At 45.2% G+C, this 24,638-nt stretch overlaps 1 protein-coding gene across 4 annotated transcripts in view; it reads right to left on the bottom strand.

Moving 5' to 3' along the window:
- Positions 1-595: 595 nt before the first annotated feature.
- CEP41 (centrosomal protein 41) overlaps positions 596-24,638 on the bottom strand; it is a 295,708-nt gene continuing 271,665 nt past the window's right edge. For all 4 annotated transcript variants that reach the window (XM_085653604.1, XM_085653606.1, XM_085653603.1 and 1 more), the window contains 5 exons: positions 19,390-19,559; positions 19,197-19,264; positions 17,896-18,010; positions 16,496-16,714; positions 596-2,149 (listed from right to left, as the gene is read on the bottom strand). In XM_085653604.1, coding sequence (XP_085509730.1) covers positions 2,010-2,149; positions 16,496-16,714; positions 17,896-18,010; positions 19,197-19,264; positions 19,390-19,559 — 712 coding nt within the window. In that variant the 3' untranslated portion in view covers positions 596-2,009. The remainder of the gene's footprint in view (positions 2,150-16,495; positions 16,715-17,895; positions 18,011-19,196; positions 19,265-19,389; positions 19,560-24,638) is intronic.

Raw genomic sequence — 24,638 nt, 5'->3', positions numbered from 1 at the left:
TGTGTGTCAGGCACCGTGAGGTGCCTGACACATGGTTTAGGTAATTACACAAACTTCCATTTCTGTATTCCTATAGAGAAATGGGAGTTTGCGACCACACCATGTGCAGTTTGCATTGTAATCTGGTGATCGGAACCGCCAACCTATGGTCAGTCAGTCGGTTACCACACCGAGACTGTGTCGGTCAGAGGCAACTCCGACTGACAGTGTAATAGGGCCCATAATATCATGCTAAACTATGGTCGCAGACAGAAACACACCTAAACCAAATCACTGATCCATAGGAAACTAGCAGGACAAGCTAACTGTGGTGGTCTCTCTTGGAGGCTTCCATCATAACTTGTTGATCCCCTGATAATAATGTTGTTCTTTTTATTCCCTATCTCATTTAGCACTGTAAAGCGCTCTGATACCCACATGGGTTATGTTCGCGCTATATAAAACCTTATAAATAAATAAATAACTGGCAGCTATTATGACCTTGAACACCTGAGAGAATGTTGCTGGCTAATTAATGTTTCTTCCTTTACCATCAGACATCCAGCAACATAACTCAAATAAGCATTTACACAAACTTTAGTCCAAGCACTTAGTGTTAAATCCAGAAGTTCCATTTTTTCAATTTATTTAATACATATTATTACAAAAAAGACAATAACAGTGAAAGTTTCACATTAAGGAATTTCTTGAGTGAGCCTAAGGAATGATGTTCTGCTTCCCATTTAGACTTGTCCTTAATCAGACAAACTTTAATAACTATTGGAGAAGTACTAATCCCCTCAGAGTAGAAGGAATATGAAGTTCACATTTACATCAGGAGGAAAGATGAGGACAGTGCTAGCAATAGCTCTTAGAGGTTTTGAGGTTTTGAAAATTAATGGCAATACTGTGTGTTGCCTATTTATTGTGCATGTAAGTTTTCTGAAAGAGCTCAAGAGTCCCGAAAGGGACGCAACTATACTGCCCAACTCCATCAGCAGTACTTTCAATTATTATAAAATAGTCCTAAAAGGACAACAGCACTTCCTCAGATATGGACCCTATGAAATCAGGGTTGTACCTCAAGCATCTATTCTTCAGAAGTTGCCGATAACAAAGTGATGTATGTTAAGAAATAGGAAAGCAAACTTTGCAAGTGCCTAGCAAGAGCATGTTTGTACCCATATTAACAGTCTTTTCATGCAACATCTAGTGAAGCACCGCAAGAAAGGGGTTCTGGCCGAATGATACAGCTTATCCAGAAAGGAGTGTTAGACTTGCATGAAAACACACCCAAGGTGTCAATCATCTTAATGTGAAAGAAGATTAAGGACCCATAAAGAAACTTTATGTGTATCACCTTTCATGGCGTTGGCTGTCTCATTTGTTTTAAATAACTCAAAACTACAAAACTTTCTATTTACAATTGGTTCCAACACCTCACAATTATAATACTATGTTCATGAAGTGGTCCATCTAGTTGCACCTCCTCTGATATTGAGCTTGTGGAATAAAAGTTGCTTTCTGAACTCAAATAATTTTTCTAAATAAAACAAAATGCAATGAAGTGTTCTCAGGAACAATTAATCGCAATGAACAAAAATATGGTCTGAAAGGAGAAGCTAAAGTAGAACAGTATTCTGTGTAAAAATATTCTCATCCCCAATGGACACGTTCTGGTAAGAGCTGGTGGCCCAGACCTGTTAGTGTGATAGGCACATGATTACATCTAATGCCTAGGTCTCCTCAGGTTACTGAATTTGTTGCCCTTGATCTCAAATGGAAAAAAGAGAGGTTGATAAAAATATAAAATAAATTAGATGTGTCGTCAGTGTAGTGAAAATACTAACCTCTTGGTTGACGAATTATATCTGTTCTGAAGTATTAAAATGCTTTGCATTTCACACTATACCTACAATCCTCCACCCTACCAGGGGTGGACCTTCATCTTAAATGAAAAACAGTTTTTTTGGTTGGTCAATGTGGTTTTCCAGAGACACATATTTATTCTGGAGATAAAGACACTCCTTCTATTTCCATGGTTTGCCAGGGAGGCCGGTGCTGACAAGAGAGCGAGCGCTCATGGAGCTGGCGGAAGCGGGAGTTTGGCTTGTCCACGAGTTGGCAGTCTTGGAATCCTGTCTTCCTGATGAAAGTCGACTAAGACGGCCTGAAAATAAAGAAGAAATCAATAAGCAGATCACTTGTGAAATAAGTACATTCTCTTTATACGATGAGGAAGCATCTCAGATCACATCTCACGTAGGCACTTTATAAAAATAAAAACACTGCTATGAAATGAAATGCCAATTCACTTCCTGCTCAACATTGTTTTCCTCTAGACCTGGTATTTTGTTCCCATGTTTAACCTGATGGTTTTTAATGTTGAATTTACATCACCATAGTCTCTGAGCAGCATCTGCCCTTTTGGAACGCTTATTCGTGTCATTGTGGTCTCCCAAAATAAAGGGGATTATTTAGTTTGTGTTGTTTTTAAAGACAGCAGTCAGCAGCTCTGGCTCTATACACTGTTACTTGTTCTCATATGATTGCCAAAATCCTGAAAGAACCACGGATTCCGCAGAGATATCCCATGGGAAAGGCCTGCATTTCTCATTTGTTTTACTTGAGAGATATGGTCTACTACATGGTAAGACTTCATAAATCTGCCTCCTTCGAACCTCTCAAAAATACTAGTTCAATTTCTCTATCCTGACAGTAACCTTCATGCGGGTCAAATGGCGACCTGGTCTTTTGTTCTTGTCCATTGGTAGTTTTCATTTCTGCTGCATCTTCCTTATGCTCAGAAGCCTACTACTGTATTTTAAAGTTATAAGATAAACATCTAACTCTCTTACTGTGACAAGTCATATTCTATCTGGCCGAAGTTGTATATTTTCCAACAGGAAAAGGACGTGTCCTGTATCACTGTGTGGTCACAGTTGTGGAGCACAAAACTGAAATAACTCAAGCTGTAGAAATGAGCTTGCTCAAGCTCCTATGGTCGTCCGAGGCAGTATATAAGAAACAGCAATTCTTAAATGATGTTTTCCTAGTGGAGCTATAATGCTGAATCTCTGAAGAAAACATACAAGCGAACAACCAATTAATGCCTTTTTTGATGAAAGCAGAGCTGTGACAGAAACAAAAAAAGAGATACTTCATTCTGTTCTGTTCCTTTAAAAAACATTAAGACTCTCCCAGAATTGCATTTCCTCATCTTTCCCGCTGCAGCCTTCATCTCCAGACATTTTGTCTGCCAGATGACTTTGGCTCCAAATGTCACAGTTACTTTCTGTTTAACAAGAAATCTATAGAACAACCAATATGTGTCCCCTTGACAGAATGGACAACTACAATGTCTCAAAGTAATACTTTTTTTAGACAGCTGTAACTTTAACTTTCGAAAGGAGGAGGTCATGGAGCGCATTTACTTGACTTCAACTTCACATGATCAGAATTGTTACAGATAAAAATAGATTTGCATATGTCGCCTTTTTTAAAGTTCAGAAAACCTCAAGTTTTATGAAAAATCTTGGTATTTCCTAACTTCACCTGCCCTAACCCTGCGAAAAATATCATCACTATCTTGTTCTGTATTTCACTATAGTTCAGGTATATGTACCCTAACTGCAGCAGGAAGGCCCACCTGCCAAGCAAAAAGGGGTGCAAGGGTGTGATGCTACTTTACTACCAATGACTTAGCTAAGGGTTCTCCAAAGTCGGTCCTGGAGAGCCTGATCCATGCCAGATTTTCAGCATATCCCCTTTTAGATAAGGAAAATGCTACTTACCAGTATGCATCTGTTCTTGGCATGTAGAGCTGCAGATCCACACACTAGCATAGTAGATCGCCATCTGGTGTTGGGCTCGGATGCTTTCACATTGTTGTTGTCTTGGAAGAAGTCTTTGTGGTCACGAGATAGGTGACTCCTCCCTTGGACGATAGTGCGCATGGGCATCAACTCCATCGTTAGATTGTTTTTCGCCATGATGGAAAATGATGGAGTTAGTAGAAGAGAGAGAGATGTCCATGTGTGATATCCAAGTAAGATAATGCTGGAACAGATACAGGTCCCGGGGAGGTGGGTGGGCGTGTGTGGATCTGTAGCTCTACATGCCAAGAACAGATGCATACTGGTAAGTAGCATATTCCGTTCGAGGCATATGAGCTGCAGATCACACACTAGCATAGACTATATAGCAGTATCTCCCCTAGCGGTGGTCACCTGTTTCAGTGCAGAAGTTTGAAATAAAGTTTTAAGGACAGATTGGCCCACAGAAGTTTGTTGCTTTGCTTGCACGTCAACACAATAGTGTTTAGTGAAGGTGTGTGTTGTAGACCATGTGGCTGCCTTACAAATGTCTTCTAAGGGAATGTTCCCTAAGAATGCCATGGAAGCCCCTATTTTGCGTGTGGAATGCGCTTTAGGGGGAACTGTTAGTGTGCGTTTAGCTTTCTGGTAGCATATTTGGATACATTTAACTATCCACCTAGCAATCCCAGATTTGGAAATGGGGTTGCCCTTATGTGGTGGAGAGAAAGCTACAAACAATTGTTTTGTTTTGCGGAATGATTTGGTTCTGTCAATGTAGTAAAGAAGGGCTCTTTTAACATCTAAGGTATGAAGAGCTCTTTCCGCTACAGAGTCTGGGTTTGGAAAGAACACCGGTAACTCTTCTGAATGGTTAAGTTGAAAAGGAGATATGACTTTTGGAAGGAATTTTAGATTTGTCCTAAGAACCACTTTGTTACGGTGTAATTGTAAGAATGGTTCTTGTATGGTTAAAGCCTGGATTTCATTTACCCTTCTGAGGGATGTGATTGCGATAAGGAATGCTACTTTCCATGTAAGGAACTGTAGTTCGCACTTATGCAGAGGTTCAAATGGGGGTCCCATGAGCCTAGTAAGAACAATGTTTAGATTCCACACTGGAGAGGGTGGTAATCTGGGAGGAATAATTCTTTTAAGTCCTTCCATGAAGGATTTGATCGCATGGACTCTAAAGAGTGACAAGAGCTGTCGATTTTGTAAGTAAGCTGCTAATGTTGCTAGGTGGAGACGTATGGATGAGTATACTAAATTACATCTTTGCAAGTGTAGTAAGTAGCAAATGATGTTCTGGATGGATGCATCCAGTGGGTGTATATTATTGTTAGTGCAGTAAATGGCAAATCATTTCCATTTTGCAGCATAGCAAGCTCTAGTGGTAGGTCTTCTGGCTTCTTTTATAATGGTCATGCAGTCTGGTGGCAGGTTAAGGTAACCAAACTCTAGGACTTCAGGAGCCAGATCGCCAGATTCAGTTGACCTGGATCTGGATGTCTGATCTCTCCATGGTTCTGGGTTATTAAGGACGGGGAGAGATGCAGTTTTTGGTGTGGAACTAGAGAGAGTTCCAGTAGTGTTGTGAACCACGGCTGGCGTGCCCATGTGGGAGCTACTAGGATCAGTTTGAGAGACTGCTGCCTGAGCTTGCGTACTGCTAGTGGAATGAGTAGGAGAGGCGGAAAAGCGTACGCAAATCTGCCTGACCAGTTCATCCATATCGCATTGCCCTTTTGACTCCGGGTGGGGAAACCTGGCGGCGAAGGTTGGGCATTTTGCGTTTTCGTGCGTGGTGAACAGATCTATGTCTGGTTGGCCCCATTTTTGGAAAAAGGGCAGTAGAACTTGGGGATGTAGTTCCCAGTCGTGGATCTGTTGTGTCTGTCGACCTAACAGATCGGCAATTTGATTGTGAACCCCTGGAAGGTGTTCTGCAAGTAGGTATATGTTCTGAGGAATGGCCCATCTCCAAATGTTCTGTGCCAGCTGGGACAGCTGCAGAGAATGTGTGCCTCCTTGTTTTTGAATGCAATACATGGCTGTCATGTTGTCCGTCCGGATGAGGACAGCCTTGTTCTGTACATGTAGTTGGAAGGATTTTAGTGCTAGGAATACTGCTAGCAGTTCTAGGTAATTGATATGTAGCACTTTCTGTTGAGTGGTCCATTTGCCCCGAGTGGTGTGTCCGAGGAGATGGGCTCCTCATCCTGTGAGTGATGCGTCTGTTGTCAGCACTATCTGTGGAAGGGGCTCTAGGAACGGCCACCCTTTGGACAAGTTTGTTATGTTCCACCACTGTAGAGAGCGATGTGTGTGGCTATCCACCAACACCAGATCTGTGAGTTGTCCGTGAGCCTGGTTCCACTGACGTGCTAGACATTCCTGTAAGGGATGCATTTGAAGTCTTGCATAAGGCACAATGAAGATGCAAGAGGCCATCATGCCTATGAGCTGCATGAACACTCTGGGTGGAAGAGAGTGTTGGTTTTGAAATTTTGTAATAAGAGCTTGTATACTGGCTATCCTGGCTGGGCTGGGATATGCTAGGGCAGTGGAGGTGTTTATGGTAGCTCCTAGATGTTGGTGTATATGAGAGGGTTGGAGATGAGACTTGGGATAGTTGATAGTGAACCCCAAGTTGTGTAATAGTTGGATGGTTTGGTGAGTGTGTAGAACAAATTGTTCTAATGAGTTGGCTTTTATTAGCCAGTCTTCTAGATACGGGAAGACATGAATTTATTGTCTTCTGAGATGTGCTGCTACTACTGCAAGACATTTTGTGAATACTCTGGGCGCGGTTGTTACCCCGAATGGAAGGACTGTGAACGGGTAGTGTTGTCCGTCCACCACAAACCTTAGGTACTTCCTGTGAGCAGGATGTATGGGAATGTGGAAGTAGGCGTCCTTGAGATCTAGTGTGGCAAGGAAATCACCTTGTTGCAGCAGTGGGAGCACTTGTTGAAGAGTGATCATATGGAAATGATCTGAGTGTATATACAGATTTAGGGGTCTGAGGTCGAGTATTGGTCTCTGAGTCCCGTCCTTTTTAGGGATTAGGAAGCAGAGTCAGTATACCCCTGTCCCATGATGCTCTAAGGGAACTGGCTCTATTGCGTGCTTTTGAAGCAGTGAGAGAACCTCTTGTTTGAGGAGCGTAGGATGGTCTGGGGTCATTGGACGCTGTTTGGGTGGTATGTGTGGGGGGGGGGTAGCTGTAAGTTTCAGGCAGGAACCATACTGGATAATTTGTCTTACCCACTTGTCTGTTGTGATGGAGTGGAATGGTCTGGGGGGAGCGGAGGAAAGTCACTGTTTTGTGGCAGGGGAGGTGCGATTGTTATTACCTCGACCTCGTCCCTTGTTGTTGTTCCCTCTGTATCCGCCTCTAAAATATCCTCTACTGGGGGATGTTTGTGTAGTGGCTTTGAATGTAGATGAGGTGTCTGAGCCCATATTTTTGGAGGCTCCTCTGTAGAAGGAGCACCGAAAGGAGCCACGTGTTTGTGGAGACCGTAATGCTCCCATGGACTTAGCAGTCTCGGTGTCCTTTTTCATTTTTTCAAGGGCAGTGTCTACAGCCGGCCCAAATAGCTGTTCTTGGTTGAATGGCTGACTGAGTATGGTAGTTTGTACCTCTGGCTTAAAGCCTGAAATGCGTAGCCAGGCATGTCGTCTAACGAGCACACTGGTCTTAATTGATCTAGAGGCAGTGTCTGCGGCGTCAAGTGCACATTTAATTGACGGATTTGAAATGAGCTTGCCCTCTTGGATAAGGTCATTTGCCTGGGTTTTATACCGTTCAGGCAGATGTTGTAAGAGATTTTCTAACTGGTCGTAGTGTGCCCTGTCATATCGTGCCAGTAGTGCTTGGGTGTTGGCAATACGCTAGTGATTAGCAGCTTGTGCTGCTACTCTTTTGCCAGAAGCTTCTAGCAGTTTGGATTCTTTGTCCGGGGGTGGTGCATCTCCAGAGGTCTGGGAGTTGGTGCGCTTCCTAGCATTGGAAATGACCAGAGAATCCAAAGGCAACTGTCCTTTGATGTAAGTAGGATCTTCAGGGGCAGGCCTATATTTATTTTCTATGCTAGGGTTAAGAACCCTGGCACGGACGGGGTCTTTAAATACTTCGGGGGCATGCTTAATGACTCCTTTGATCATAGGTAGTATTTGCACTGACTTTTGAGATTGTTCAAAAGTATCTAAGAGGAAATCTTCTTCTGGTGCGTCGGAGTGTATTGTAACGCCATGATAAAGTGATGCTCTATTTAGTAATTGGCCAAACCCCAGGTGATCATCTGGGGAAGATGGTTTTGAGGGATATAGCTGTGGGTCTGGCAGGTCTGTTGGGATAGGGAATGCCCAATCATCAAGTGGTGAGGTATCTGGATCCGTGAACGGGTCAGTAGGATCACCCCCACCCCCTAGGTCATCATCATCATCATCCGGAGGTGGTGTATGTGGTGGAGAAGTTACAGGTAAGGGTGGTGTAGGCAGAGGAGGTGGGTTAGAAGGCAGTATAGGAGAAGAAGGGAGCATAAGCGATGTTGCAGAGTCCTTCTTGTGTACAGGAACTGGAGCAGATGGTGTGTCCAGTTATTTCTTACATGGCACAGCCATAACATGTCCAGTTTTTGGGTTGATATAAATCTTTTTCTGCCTTGGATCGATGGGATCTGGGTGAAAAAGTTCTTGTTCCTCGGTAACAGTTTTCGGTGCTGATTTTTTCGGTTCAGAGCGAGGTTGTGGTTGATCCGTGTAGGTTTTGGCTTTAGGAGGTGTATCAGAGTCCTTAGCCGTTTGTTTCGGTGCCGACGATGTTAGTTTCGGAGGCGAAGCTGGAACTTTAGGCTTGGGAACCTTCGACGCCGGCTTATCTATGGGCCTTGGCGTTTTTGGGGCCGATTTGGAGGTGGAAAGCGCTGGAGCCGATTTCGGCTCCAAGTGTTCTTTTGGCTTCGGTGCCGAAGGTGCCGGTGGGACAATGACATGCGGTTTGCTCGGTCCCGAGCTACCGGAAGGCTTGTGTTGCTTCTTCGGAGCCGAGCCCAGAGGCGGGGCTTCTGAAGGATGTTTTCAGTCTCGACTGAGGACAACAGGCGAAGTCTTGACCAGTGCCTTTGGTTTTGGAGGGGTTGGGGCAGGGGCAGTAGTACTCACACGTTGCCCAGGAGTGATGAGGTCGTCTGAGTCCTCTGCTTCAGAGATGATTTCGAGATCCTCGGAACCTTCTTCTGGAACATCGGGGCCTTCATCAAAGATGTCCTCTGGTTCCGGAGCTGGTCTCTGTGCCATGATGTGTCTTCTAGCCCTTCGATCTCGAATGGGCTTTTTGGATCGTAAGGATGCACAGGCTGGACAGCTGGACTCGTCGTGTTCAGGTGATAGGCACAGGTTGCAGACCTTGTGATGGTCACTGTGTGGAAATTTTGCTCCACACTAGGGGCATTTTTTGAAAGGCGTCCTTTCCATGAGCCGTAGGCCTTACGGCGTGGATTGGCCCAGCGGCCCGCGTCGATGTCCGGAATCGAGCCGATGAAATCGATGTTGAAGATGAAGGTGATTCAATGGTTTTTCTGGAATTTTTGCGCTTTGAGAAGCTTGGAATTGAGATTTCCAACCGGAGCGGAAAAGTTGCATCCGAACCCAATGGCGGAAAAAAAACAATCTAACGATGGAGTTGATGCCCATGCGCACTATCGTCCACGGGAGGAGTCACCTATCTCGTGACCACAAAGATTTCTTCCAAGACAACAACAACGTGCAAGCATCCGAGCCCAACACCAGATGGCGATCTACTATGCTAGTGTATGATCTGCAGCTCATATGCCTCGAACATGTAGTTATCCTAAAAGTCTGGCATGGATCTGGCCCTCCAGGACAGACTTTGGGGAACCATGAGTTCGACAACTAATGTTGTTGCTCCACAGTGTACCTGCTTCCACATCTTGATCACCACCTTAAGCTATAGGGCCATCACTAGAATTAAGCACAAAAGGAGTATGGAGCAGCACAATTGCGGGACTGAGGCATGGTGGTGCTGGTTGTGAGCACTTAACAACAGACTGTCTATGTTGCTTGATATCCCTTAATGGTGTGACTTTTTCTTTTTGGTTGCGTTCAGTGTTTTTCCTGCAAGTGCTCATAAATAAAAGGACTTGTTACTTACCTATGGTTAAGCTTTATCTGTCAGAGACTAACTAGCTGCAGATTCCTTCGGTTTGGATTTCACAGGAGTCAGACTTGACTCTGAAGATTTTTCTTCGAGAAATACCCCTGCTTGCCGGTAGGGGGCGCCGGTCGGCTCCCCATGTCACATCGTCGGTGTGATCCGTGCCGGAAGTGACGTCCACGTCACCTATATAGGTGCCACCGCGGGTGCAGATGCCAGTAACTTTTCACAACTTTCCACGCCAGAAACACAGAGCTATGAAGAGTACGGACACTGGTGTGTTCAAAAATTAACGCAGGTGTAGCAGCTACAGCTTTGGTGGAATGAGCTCTTAAGCCTTCAGATGGCTGCCAAAGCGTAGCAGATCTTGAGGCAGAGAATGACCCGTCAAGAGATGGTCTTTTTCTGCACCACCTGTGCTTTCTTTGTACCAACATACCTGAAAAAGCGTTGGTCGCTCACCCAGCACTCTTTTGTGCAGTCAAGGTAGAACAACGACGCTCTTTTTGGGTCCACGCGGTGGAGTCGCTCCTCTTCCTTAGAGGGATGTGGAGGAGCGTGGAAAGTGGGCACAGTGACAAATTGTCCCATATGAAAAGGTGTCACTACTTTCGGGAGGAAAGAGGTTCTAGTGGGAAGCACCAACTTGTCAGGGAATATCGTCAAAAACAGGAGGCTTGGACGATAAGGCCTGCAGCTCACTCACCCTCCTGGCAGATGTAATTGCCACAAAAAAGGCTGTTTTTATTGTGAGCAGCTGGAGAGGGCATTTGTGTAGGGGTTCGAAAGAAGCACACATGAGGAAGGTGAGAGCCAAATTAAGGTCTCACTGGGGCATAATAAAGGGGGAATGTGGAAACAGGTGTACAAGGCCTTTTACAAATCTATGTACAATGGGTGACATACATAAGGAGGGTTGGTCTGGCAGCCTCAGGAAAGCTGACAAAGCAGACAAATACCCTTTCAGGGTGCCAGAGCAGAGCCCTGCTGGGCAAGGGTCAAAATAAAAAGTAAAACATCAGAAAGAGAAGCAGAAATAGGGTCGAGAGACTTCTCTGTACAATATATTAAACACTTATGCCACGGGCAGGCATATATCGTTTTAGTGGAGGGGTGTCTAGCCATCAGAATAACACTGCAAACTTGGGGAGGAAGGTCAAAAGCTATCAACAGCCGCTCAATCTCCACGCAAGAAGGCATAGAGTTGACAGGCTCGGTGGGGAATCCTCCCCTGCTGCTGAGACAGAAGATCCTCCCAAAGGGTCAGCCTGGTCAGAGGATCGCTGCGCATTTGTAGAAGCTCGGAATACCAGATCCCCCTTGCCCAGTCCGGAGCCACAAGGATGACTTGGGCCCAATTGTTCCTGATCTTCTTAAGAACTCTGGGCAGAAGTGGTATGGGTGGAAAGGCGTAGGGGAGGCCTGAGCTCTACTCAAGACAAAAAGCGTCTCAGAGCGAGAGTCGCCATGGAAACTCCAACGCGCAAAATTGCTGACATTGCGCGTTTTCTGCAAAGGCTTTCCCCACCGCTGAAAGAGACCTTGTGCCTCCTTCAGATGGAGACGGAACCCGTGATTCGCTAGGCATCGATGGCTGTGTTCATCTTCCCTGGCATTCAGGGAACCTGCCAGGTGTTGAACCACCAGAGATATGCCCTGTTGTTCCAGCCATGTCCAGAGACGCAGGGCTTCTTGCAATCGGATTGCTCGGAACTCCAGCATGTTGATGTGGAGTCTGGGACCTGCTGGAGACCAGGGTCCTCTGATCTCCCCTTTCCCAGATTGCCGCTCCATCCAAAGAGTGATGCATCTGGCACTACTGTGAGATCTGGTAGAGGAAGGGAGAGGGGTCTGCCTCTGACCCAATCGCAGTTAGTCAGTCACCATTGTGCAGTTCCCTCCGAGATCTGGACCATGTCGGAGTGATTCCCCTGATGTTGCGCCTACTAGAACTTCAAGTCCCACTACACAGCCCACATAAGACATCTGGCATGTCTCACTAGCATGATGCAGGAGGCCCAGCAGTCTCAAAGTCATTCTTACTGAAAGGCTGAAACATCGGTATCCTAGCCTGAATATCCTGAACTCGCCGCTCAGGTTCTGTGTCCAGAACAGCCCCGACAAAACAGAGCATCTAAGAGGGAGTCAGGTGTGACCTTGGCACATTGATAGTGAATCCCAGCAGGAGGTTTGCCCTAGTCTGGAGGTGGGAGAGGGCAGGCTGAGGTGAGCTTGCCTTCAACAGCTAGTCGTCAAGATCGGGGAAGACTGGCAGCCTTTATCTGTGCAGATGAGCTGCGACCACCGCCATCTCCTTGGTGAACACCCGAGGAGTGCTGGTAAGACCAAAGGGGAATATTGTGTATTGTGAAAGTGCTTGTGGCCTACCATGAACCGTAGATAGGAACGATGGGCATGCAGGTCAGGTATGTGAAAATATGCGTCCTGCAAGTTCATCGCTACTACTGAGTCTTCTGGGTCCAGTGCAGACAAGACCTGAGCCAATATGAGCATCTTGAATTTCTCTTTTTAGGAAGAACATAGGTCTAGGATAGGATGAAGGCCCTTGTCCTTTATCGGGAACAGATAGTGGGGATAGCAACCACAGCCTACTTCTGGCGCTGGAACTCTCTAAGGCTCCCTTGGCCAAAAGAACCATGACTTCCTCTTGGAGCAAAAGTAGATGATCTTGCTTAAGCCGGTCGAAGGATGGAGGCATAGAGGGAGGGATGGACTCGAAGGGGAGGGAGTAGCCCCTTTGGATAATCTAGAGAACCCACCTATAAAAGTAATGCTTTGCCGATGGAGTTGATGGCGAATCCTGCCACCGACTGGACGCCCATGTTCTTGAAGGGCAAGATAAGAAGGATTTTGAGGTTCAAGCTGCAAGGAGGTGGGTGCCTTGGCCAGATCTCTGGCCTCCCTACCCATAGGGTTGGAGCGAACCGTGCTCTTGTCTGCGCAGGGGTTGTGGAACTTGCACGGCTCTGTGGCTGGGTTAGGGCTGATACAGTTGAAAGCCCCTTCCATAGCCACGAAAGGAGCAAAAGGCAGACTGTGGATGGGAGGCAGCAGAGAGGCCCAAGGAATTGGCCGTAGTCCTTGAGTCCTTAAAGCACTGTAGTGCCGTGTCTGCCTTGTCTGCAAAGAGACGAGCGCCATCAAATGGCATGTCCAAGAGCAAAGTGTGAACATCCCTTAAAAAGCCAGATGTTCTCAGCCAAGCATGGCGTCTAACAGCCACCGTCATAGAAATTGCGCTGCCCAGCGAGTTGGTTGTGTCTGAGCCACATCAAATGGAAAACTTTGCTGCATCTCTCCTATATGTTAAGGCTTGGGAGAGGATGACCCTGGCCTCCTCCAGGACCTGTGGCAGCACTTGCACAACTATTTCCCACAGAGTGTGGGAATAACGGTCCAAGAAGCATGTGGTGTTCCCCGACTGCAATGCAAGGCTGGCGGAAGAAAATAATTTCTTGCACCAACTGTCCAGCATCTTGGCTTTCCTTTTCAAGGGGAGCGGCAGGGAATGTGCCATGGGAGGTTGAGGCTTGGACAACCAAGCTCTCTAGGGTAGGATGGGTAGTGCGGATGTTTAGGCTGTCCGGGGCAGGGAGGTGGCAGCAGGTCATTGTCCTGTTCACAGGCTCTCCTGTGGTGGGATTGGACCATGGTCCCAGAACGACATCCGAGGGCTTCATTAAATGGAGCCAGGGTCCTGAAGAAGAAGCTCCTGGCTGAAGCACCTCTATCAAGATGTTAGTCTTGATTGCCACGGACAGTAGCTGGAACTAAAGGACCTCAGCCACCTCATGCACCACCTTTGTGTTAAGCTGTGCCTTCCTCTGTAACTACTGTGTGGGGGGGAGAAAGCAAGCAAGTATCAGAAGAGGTATACAGTCCGCTGGCTTCACCCAATGCCTCATACCAGTCCATAACCTGTTCATGAGCCTGGTCTTCTAAAAGGTCCAGTGACCCCTCCAATTCTTCATCCAATCCTAGCCCTCCAGAATAAGGCTCAGGGAAAGAAGCGGTACCCACATTGGGGAACGTCACAGTGGAACAACTGGCGCTGGTCCAGATCCCTCTCTGAATGTAGGGATGCCCCCCTGACCCTGCGGGTCCTGATGCAATGCCAGAGGGGTTAGGCAGCTCAAAAATGAGGCGCTTGGCCTCATAGAATTCTTTAAATTAAGAAGAGGTCACTGACTCCCAGAAAAACGGGGAGGCACAGAGTCTGCCCAGACGCAGATTCTTGAAAATGAGGCCTTGAACGCCGAGGCTCCTCCGTCTCGTCGGTTAACGGACGGGGAGAAGTTGAAGCGTGCTTCGATTTCTCGTGTTTTTTGTGCCTTTTACCTGAGTGCCCCGACAATCATGGGACGAAGAGGACTTGGGACTCTATGAGCAGTGCCAGAACCTTCCTCTAGACTGGGAACATGATCTCCAAGGAGTTGGGTATGGCGTTGCCTGCTGGGCCACAAGCAGCTTCAAGGGCTGCTCCCTCAAAGCCTTCGGGGTCATGGCCCGGCAGTTGGAGCACGACTTGGAGTCATGGACACTTTCCAGACACCACAGGCAGACCAAGTGGGGGTCCGTCACTGACATGGCATGATGACAGGCACCACATGGCTTTTACCCCAAAGTATTCCAAAAGGACATCCTAAACGCCAAAAAGGGGTCAACAAAAAGTTAAATAAATCCTGTCAAAAAGTGGCAGAGTTTAGCTCTCTTCACGGACCAGCGCTTGACTAGCGAGAAAAGAACTGACGTCAGCGTACCAAGGTGGTGCCTATATAGGTGAAGCGGACGTCACTTCTGGCGCAGATGACGCCAACTACGTCATGCGGAGCCGACCGATGCCACCCACCAGCACGTAGGGTCATTGATCAAAGACTTTTTTTCCAAATCCAGTCTGACGCCTGGGAAATTCAAAGGTAAGGAATAAGCGGCTAGATGTCACTATCAGATACATAAAATAAAAGGAGCAATTAGTGACACTAAGAAAAGTTAAACAGGGCCAAAAATAATTTCAAGAAATGCCATCACAATAATACTAAAGAATCTAAAAGGCAATGTAATGTCTCCTGGAGGTGAGAAAAAACAACTAAGAATAGCAGATTGAACCATAGTACGGCATCTGTCCAAGGGTACTCTACTGGAAAAATATAAATGCAGGTGATAACTGGGAAATGGGGCTAACACAAGGAGATGATGGATGGAGCGTTAAAACTTTTCAGACACTCACCCCCAGTCACAGTTCTGGGTTGAATCCATCATTGTTCTTAAGCTCACTTCGCCACCCCAGTTCGGACCAAACTACATGCAAATCAGTCTTGACCCTGTTCCTTATAGGAACAGTTCAGCCCGAGCTGCCAAGCCAGGTCTTCCCTGGACCGACCGGAAATAAACAGTTTGGGGGTAACACCCCTCATCAGCCAGGCTAATTTGAATCCAGTGACAAAGTGAGCAAGGGACCCATGTCTGGGCATACCCTGCCAACTAAGGGCGAACAAAGCAAACACAAGGAGATGATGGATGGATCGCTGATATTTTTCAGCACTCACCCCCAGTCACAGATCTGGGTTAAATCCATCATCGTTCTTTAGCTCACTGCGCCACCCCAGTTTAAAAACAATGGATTTAGGCCCTGATCACTGTACTGGGGTGAATGTATGACATTGTTCAGCATTCTGTCCATCAATTGCTCTTTTTGCATTTGTCACCCGAGTGGGACGGATATGCCCAAACGTGGGTCCCACGCTCTCCGTGCCACTGGAGTCAAGCTAGCCTGGCTGATGAGGGGTGAAACACTGAAACCGGTCCTCGGATGCTTGTTTCTAGTCCAGGAAGGACCTAGCTTGGCAGTTCGGGCTGGACTGTCCCCGTTGGGAACAGGGTCAAGACTGATTTGCATATGGCTGGATCTAAACTGGATTGGCATGGGGAGCAAAAAAGACGATGGATTTAGGACCAGATCACTGTATTGGGGTGAATGTATGACATTGTTCAGGATTCTCTCCATCAATTGTTCTTTTTGCATTTGATAACTACTTTTGCATTTATTGGATTCTGACATTTCCCAGTTATCAACTGAACAAATAACTTGCCTTATTCCATCTCAAGTATCAGGGGTCACTTGGTACACACACATTGTCAGCAGGCTCCACATCATTATTTATCTTACCCATCCATTCCAGTCCTCAATGATGTATTATGTAGTGCCGTAAATGGAAATCTTAAGATGGCATGGGGGAGATGTTCCAAATTAGAACCATGCAAGGCTATTCTGGCTGATTTAAATCAGCCACAAAAAGGCAGCAGATGGGTTGCCTGGTGTACATGGTTTATTTCAATCTAGATAGAAATAAATAATCAATGCCCAAGTTTGGGAGCTGCATTTATTCATAGTACAGCTTGCAAACTTTTACAACATCTCAGCTGGCATTGGTTTGTGTTAAAGAAGCATATTGTTTAGCTTACAAGCTCTGTAAATGAGAGGTTACTGGTAACTTACTTCCACTATCTGAGGGCATTAGCATCTGCTCGAGGTAAAGCTCAATCTTCTGCAGATCGTCTGAAGAAAACCTCCACTTGTTCTCGGCAGGCAGCATTGGTGGTCTGGGAGAAGGCCGCTTTCGAGCAGATGTTACTTGGACTGGTGGCGGGTGGCAAGATGGAGGGAAGGACCCAGTGTTCAGACCTTCTGGAAACTTCTGTGCAATGACTTTTAGACCTACCAACAATTAAAAAACATTGCATGAGCAATGTAGTCTATTAAAAGATATACTGATTATACTGATTGAATCATTCAGGAATGACCATCTCCTGAAGACACTTCGGATCCACTGTCATATGCTACTACTATCAGTCTGCAAAAAAAGGCTCGACTCAACAGCAGAGAATAAAGTTGAGCCAACTGGGTATTCCATGCTGTATGGAAGCAACATGTCTGAAGCAAAGTGACTGTATGAATGTAGGATCAAACTTGGAGGCCGAGCAGACTGTACATAGGTAGGTATACCACCACACCCAGCAGTACTATCACATCCCAGTAAGAAAAGAAGAATTCAGAGAGACTGAGCTTCACATGGCTGGAACCATCCTGACTACAACTGGGAAGAGACTAATAAAGTTGAGAGGTGTGGATATAAGTCTTGAATAATTTTCTGAGACACAATTCTGTGTCATTAGCACAGTGTTAAAATGAGATACCACACTTGGTCTGCAGGTCTCTGAGCGAGTCAATACAGAGATTAAACACAGGATGGATCTCTAGGGCATCATAATGGTTACAGAAAAGCGGACAAACCTGGAATGAGGAACTAGATGTCCAACTGAACACCATGATGGAAGGAGGTAAGCTACTCCAAGATCTTACTCCACAGACCATGAGCAAAGCTAGGATGAAAATGGTGCTCCATGGTCGATTGTGTCAAAAGCTGGAGAGACATCAACAGGGGAACCACTGGTTTAAAGGATGCCATCCACCAGATATAGGGTCGAATGGTCGGCATTTTAATAAAGCACCATGGTAAAAAAAAGCTAACTGATGGGACCGGTTACCTTACATTCACCCTCTAATTTCTCACCCAGTCCACTAGTAGGAGATAGATATTGCAGCTGCATCACACTAAAAAATATATTGGAAAATGACAATATTTAAAAGTAGACACATACACATCCAACCAAAAATAATACTGTAGGGAGGACTCAACTTATTACCTACAGATCTTGAATGCTTTGGTGTATATATAAATAAATGACCCAACTACTCCTTGTCAATGGACTATCTTCCAAACAGATAAGTTAATGAGGTGCTATTTTTTACTAGGCTAATTTTCACACCAAGAATCAGCATAATCAACAAGAATATGGACGCCAATCCACTTAAAGCAAAAAAGAAAACATCCTCACCTCCGGACAGCATAAATACATTCTCGAACCCTCGCTCGCACATGGTTGTGGCAGCCTGGCTGGCTATCCTTTCATCTTCGTCGTACAGGATTATTATCTTGCCATGGGCATTTTTCTAACGATGGATGTGTTAAGGATTCCTGATAAGTTCTGTTTTCTTACAGAATTGTTCACAACAAACCCAACCCAACCCAATACCCAATTGCTAAAATTGGCCAGTATCGCTCAGATTGTCAGACAAAAAGCCCGACTGTAGAGGAGAAAATGGCCAATAATAAAATGATGCTTGTCTTAGCTAACTGAGCCCAGGTTGTTTCTAGTTGTGTCGAGGGCTGCAACAAAAAGGTTAATTCTGTGTCTTGGCCGGCAAAACTCAAACCGTTTGCGGCCAGTAACCTTTCTGGCTCGTAGCAATCAGTTAATAATCTTAATGCATATAGGTCCACATTAGATTGTACAATTTATTCTCAATTCAAATTCACAATTATGTTTATTTGCCTTTTATTACACCAATATATAAAAATTCCCTTGACCAATTAAATACAAAAAATACTCCTAACAAATATCACTGCCAGGAAACTAGCAAATTTCTAATTTGTCCAACTGTTTCCACACTTCCTAAAACAGGATCCTTATAATCTCTAATATTTCTCCCCTTTTTTATAACGGTTAAAATCTAGTTTTTTAACAAATTATTAGGTAAAATCGTTTCAATTCAAGTGCATATCGAAGAGGTTTGAAGTGCCAAAATTAAGATATAAAACATGATGAATAAATAAAAACCAAATATTTCTGAAATTAACACATTAACTGAGTCAAGATTTCCCCAGGGAATAAATTGATATGTGGCTTCTATGACCACACCCAGTTTGGTCTAACAGAATGTAAGATTATTTTTTTTAGAAATGCTTTTACCTTATTTTGGTATACACTAAAGTGATGTTTGCCCACCAACTCAAGATTATATAAAATCGAAGATATACATCCTCAATGCCTCATACTCTGTTTCTTAATAATCGCAGAAAAGAAAATGTAAACTTAAGATACCTACATGTAAATACAATTGCCACTATAACATTCATCTTTGGGGTAGAAGGCTGCTCTGTCAGATTACAGGTATTTACTTGTGCGTCTGCGTTTTGTGAAGAAAAGCATTCAAAAGACTGCAAAGAAAAACATCAATCTGAAGTTTGCCTGTAGAGCGTAGGTCGCAGTTTTTGAACCAAGGGCATTAAGTACATTGCTGCTAGAGAGTATCAAAGAGTCTACTCTTGGACACACCATAAGTAATAAAAGGATACAAATTCCAAAATTTCATTTGTGTATGGGTTCATCGTCCTGGACAACATTGCGATGGGGTAATTGTAAGCTACAAAAATAAGAGAAAAAGCACATTTATATTTAGATATTCCAAATAGTGCTGATATGGTCCAATTTCCACTGTGGTTACGACATATATTTACAAATCTATACTTTCTTTCATCCCTTTCGTACCTCCAATCACATGGCACTGCTCGTAGGCATCACGGTCTCGCACATCCAACAGGAGGAATGGGCAGTCAGCATAGGGTTTGTCTAGCGTTCTGGGGCTCTGGTTTGCTTCAGAATCAGTTTTGCCCTTCGCTCCTTTTCCAACGTCCAGCTCTCCCACACCACTGATGACACTGTTGGAGATCAGGAAAGCCGGTTAGAGTCCTAAACTGAGGTTTACCAGTAAGTGAAATCTAAACATGCTTCTCAGTACTATACTAAATCTACAGCATGTGCAGCATTATAACTACATAACAACCATCAACTACATCAACCTCTATATTATCATTGGGATCTGTATCAGAACAACTAGCATTCATTTAAGAGTGACCTCTTTTATTTATATTTGCATTATTTTCAACCATTAATGTAAGAGCTTCCGTTATTCATGGACATGAAGTCCATGCCGGTGAAAGGTGCTCTTATTCATAGCTTGGGCCATAAAAGTCCTTTTTTCCTAATTACAGACCAGGGGCAGTAGAGCATCTGCAACACAAACATACCAACTACCTCAAAGTAGTTGGGGTGGGGGTGGAGGTGGAGGGGGTTGGGGGAAGAAGAACTTTAAGGATTCAGTGACCATTCAGTCTTCTTCATATGGACTGGAGGCCTTTTGGACACTGGGTCAAGAAAGCCGATTTCACATGTGTTACTAAATAGATGTGATATAATGAGACACAATCTGAGAAGTCGATCGCTTGCAAGAATATGTAAAATTTCAGAGCCAGACTCCATTTGCTTGCATGATTGATAGTAATGAACACCTTTCATGGTCCTGTAGTAGGAGTAAGTAAAACTACCTGGCATCACCCAAATACTCTTCAATAACTTGAGAAACAAGTGCGACCTTTGCTTTCCTGGTTTCAGAAGCTACTGCATGATACATCTGCAGAACATATTCACTTAACAACTGTATTACTGTAGAAACATGCTCTTTGTAATGAGACACTGAACTAAAATTGGAAGCGTTGAGGCCCGAGCATCTGCAATAAGGTGTGATGTGGTATGTGCCACTTTTAGAGCGCTCATGCACCAAAAGGTTCTTGATGCTAATCACAAAAACCCTTGCCATCAATGGGCAGTTATTTGAAAAAGAGTGTTTTTTCATTCACTGATGAGGCAAGGGAATGATGTTCAAGAGACCTGGTGCAAGGACAGAGAAAACACAAAAAGAACTATTGATGGACAGAATGCAGAACAATGTCATACATTCACCCCAGTACAGAGATCTGGGCCTAAATCCATCGTTTTTTTGCTCACCATGCCATTCCAGTTTGGACCCAGCCATATGCAAATCAGTCTTGACCCTGTGCCCAATGGAAACAGTCCAGCCCGAACTGCCAGGCCAGGTCCTCCCTGGACTGGAAACAAGCATCCTAGGACCGGTTTCAGGGTTTCACCCCTCTTCAGCCAGGATAGCTTGGTTCCAGTGGCATGGAGAGCACAGGACTCACGTCTGAGCAAACCCGTCCCACTCGGGGTGACAAATGCAAAAAGAACTATTGATGGACAGAATGCAGAACCATGCCTTACATTCACCCCAGTATCCTGGCTGAAGAGGGGTGAAACCCCGAAACCAGTCCTAGGATGCTTGATTCCGGTCCAGGGAAGACATGGCTTGGCAGTTCGGGCTGGGCTGTTCCCATGAGGCACAGGGTCAAGACTGATTTGCATATGGCCATGTCTGAACTGGGGTGGCGTGGTGAGGAAAATAACGATGGATTAAACCCAGATCTGTGACTGGGGGTGAATGTTTTGCCAATGTGCAACATTCCGTCCATCATCTTGTGTATTTTGCTGTTCACCCTATGCGGGAAGGGTATGCCCAGACGTGGGTCCCGTGCTCACGACGCCACTGGAGTCAAGCTATCCTGGCTGAAGAGGGGTGAAACCCCGAAACCGGTCCTAGGATGCTTGATTCCGGTCCAGGGAAGACATGGCTTGGCAGTTCGGGCTGGATTGTTCCCATGAGGCACAGGGTCAAGACTGATTTGCATATGGCCATGTCTGAACTGGGGTGGCGTGGTGAGCAAAATAACGATGGCTTAAACCCAGATCTGTGACTGGGGGTGAATGTTTTGCCAATGTGCAACATTCTGTCCATCATCTTGTGTGTTAGGACAGGGAAAACACAAATAACTTTTCTTTTTAGTATAAAGTGAAACGCAGAACACTATTAGTAGAACGGAGTATGTAACTTGGAGATCTTGCAGATCCTTTTGTCTGGATACAGGGGCAGCTAGACAGAAATGTGGTACGTAAATTCTATACTTAATTCAAATCCAAAGGTCTTAGTGATCGAACACAGGTGCCTGGATGCTTTTCAGGCAGAGCTAGTTTAGCATTCCTCAAGTCTGTGCTGGATGACATGCAAGAACTAGTGAATAAAGACTGCGCTCAGGCAATAATTTTATTAAATCTCTCAGTGGTTTTTGACATCGTCTACCACTACATGCCGTTGGCTAAGCCTAAAGAAGCAGGTATTACAGGAGCAGACAAGAAATGGATTCAGTCCTTTGGCAGGAAGACCTTTCTCTGCTCATGTTCCAGTGAACTATTCAGAACCATCAAAGAGCTTGCTTGGCGTATCTCAAGAATCCATTCAAAGACAAGACTCAAGAATCCATTCAAAGACAAGACTAAAACACCTACAGATTGAGTCAGGCGTGCTACTTTCCTAAACTCCTATGAGGACAGCTATCTCTCTGGTACTAAAGGACTTGCGTTCATTGCATGTGGATAATGAATGCAGGTGGATACATGCCAATAGTTTAAAAAGTGTGCTGTCCCTTGGCCATGCATGACAGGACAAATCTATCCTCTATGAACCTGGTTAGACTTTAAGATCGACTGCTGCAAAACTGGTCAAACTTGTCTTTTCAGGGATTGACACAAACAGGGGCTGCAACTTTTGTGTTCAGGTAACCAGAGTCAGCCAGGCAACCCTGCCGCTCCATCACACAGATAACCTCATTATTTCAAAATAAGCTTTAACAATAGTTTCACGTGGCGTGAATCCCTTTGTAAAAGGGACAGTTTATGTTTGTATTCAAGATGTCTAAACAATTGTGGCACAAAATAATACCAAAATAATTATTACGGCACCAAGGTGCAGAGCGTTGATAGGGTGAAATTGGGATAGTACAAAAGCATTAATAGGAAATGAGAAAATATCTGGTATGTTAAAGGAGAATGTGCACCTTGTTTCACCTCTTTTGGGGCCTGTTAATTTCTTGTAAATAGGATTAAAAACTAGCATGAAAAACGATGTGAAAGCCTCCAAGGATTCCAAACGTAGATGACAAACTGTAGGAGAGTTTCTCTCCTACCAACCCACAGTTTTAAATATCATAAATTGTGTATGTGAACAAAACAATTTCTAAAACTCAAGAAAAATATTCTTAGACTACAGACAGATTTCTTTCAAATACAGTTAGGAAAATCTTTAAACATAAATGTATGCGCATCCAAAGGAACAGGCAAGAGCAAATCTCATGTGGGCTGGATAATATTCTGAAAGAGAAGAATATGTAACTTACCTTCAGTAACTACCTATCTGGTAGAGACAGGATCTAGCTGCAGATTCCTTACCTTAGAATTATCCCCAGGCACCAGACTGGATCTGGCAATTTTTGTACAGCAGTACCTCTGCGCGTCGGTACAGTGTGTCGCACGACTCTGTAGCGACGTCGTCCTCCTGATGTGATTCCAAATAAGCCCTACCGACACACTGTCAGTTTCTTCTGTGGCAATTGTTTGCGCCAGCAACGCAGAGCCACTATAGAAACTGCTTATGGAAACAGGGCGCCAACAAAGAGATCTTTCTATCAAACAATTACAAAGGCCAAAAGAAGGGCATCATAATGCCACAACAGGGATCTCTAAGGTAACAGTTAGCAAAGCAGGGAGGATGGGTGGGTCATTAAGAAATCTGCAGCTAGATCCTGTCTCTACCAGATAAGGCATTACAGAAGATAAGTTACTTATTCATTTACATCTAGCCAGAGGTTCCTTATCTTAGAATTAGATACCCAAGCAACACCATCCTTGGAGGCGGGTCTGTGAACTGAACTGAGAAAAAGATCCCTGAAAAGGAATAGCCAATCCACATTGAGATAAAGCAACCAGGCTGTTTAAAGAATTATAGGTGAAGCCAAGAAAATGCTCACCTAGGACTGTGGAAACCCCATATGATAAACATGTGGACAACATTGCCCACAACATAGGGGTAAGGAAGTGTTGGAAGAAAACACTTCACAGAAACAATAATACCATGTAGCCCTGCCAAAGAAAAGCAAGCCATGAGTGGACAAGACTAAATGACCAAGGACATCAGCCCATACCACTGAATTAGAGCTCCATCTCTTTGCCGTGACACAGGAAAGGGACTGTCAGAGCACATCCACGACAGACAGAAACAGAGACCGCCTTGCAATGCTCAACAACAGCATTGCAAGATAGGAACAACAACGTTTGGTAGAGATCCCTCTCAGAAGGCAAAAACCCTCCTAGAGAGACGACAACCCTTCGGGACTATGACACATCGAAGCCCAGAGGAGAAAGGTAAAAATGAAACACATAAGCAATACCAATTCGAGGTCGAACTAGAGTCTCACGAGAAGCGCAGTGACAAAAGCAGATACGTACGAGGAGACCTGACCTGATAAAATGGCTGTCTATCGTACCTCTGTGAAGCTCCCGACCCGGACACAGTTATCCTGCCGCATCCAGTACAATCTGTCCGCCCTGCTTCTGTGAGGTGACCTGAGATGAGGTATAGGTGTCCGGCTGATGACTGGATGCTAGTACGAGGATGAAAACTGTTGAAGAAGAAGGGTTCGGCGCTTTGAGGCCTGCTGGGGTTGTTAGGCGAGCTGGTCTGGAAGTGCGGCTGCCTGTGGCCCCGCAGGGGGCCACCTAAAAGGGCATCACTTTAGTGCCATTTGGGCACAAACGCCACCCCTACTGGTCTAAGGGTTGGACTCAGGGATGGAGTCCTTCGCCTTGGTGTGCTAGGCGCGTCACTTCCAGCGCACAGAGGTCGGGGGAGGGTACTTATAACCCCCCCCCCACCTCTCTGGCATCCTCTTTGTGCAAGACACGCCGTCTCTTTGCGCCAGACACGCCGTCTGCTGCTGCCCTTGACGCAGTTTGCGCACCGGGATTTCACGCCGTCGGGTCCAGGAGCTGTGCCTCAAGGTGAGTCGTAACTA

The sequence above is a fragment of the Triturus cristatus genome, chromosome 4_1, assembly GCF_964204655.1.
Source record: "Triturus cristatus chromosome 4_1, aTriCri1.1, whole genome shotgun sequence".
Taxonomy (NCBI): Eukaryota; Metazoa; Chordata; class Amphibia; order Caudata; family Salamandridae; genus Triturus; species Triturus cristatus.
The sequence above is the reverse complement of the archived record's forward strand: the minus strand, read 5'-3'. Positions and strand labels throughout refer to the sequence as shown.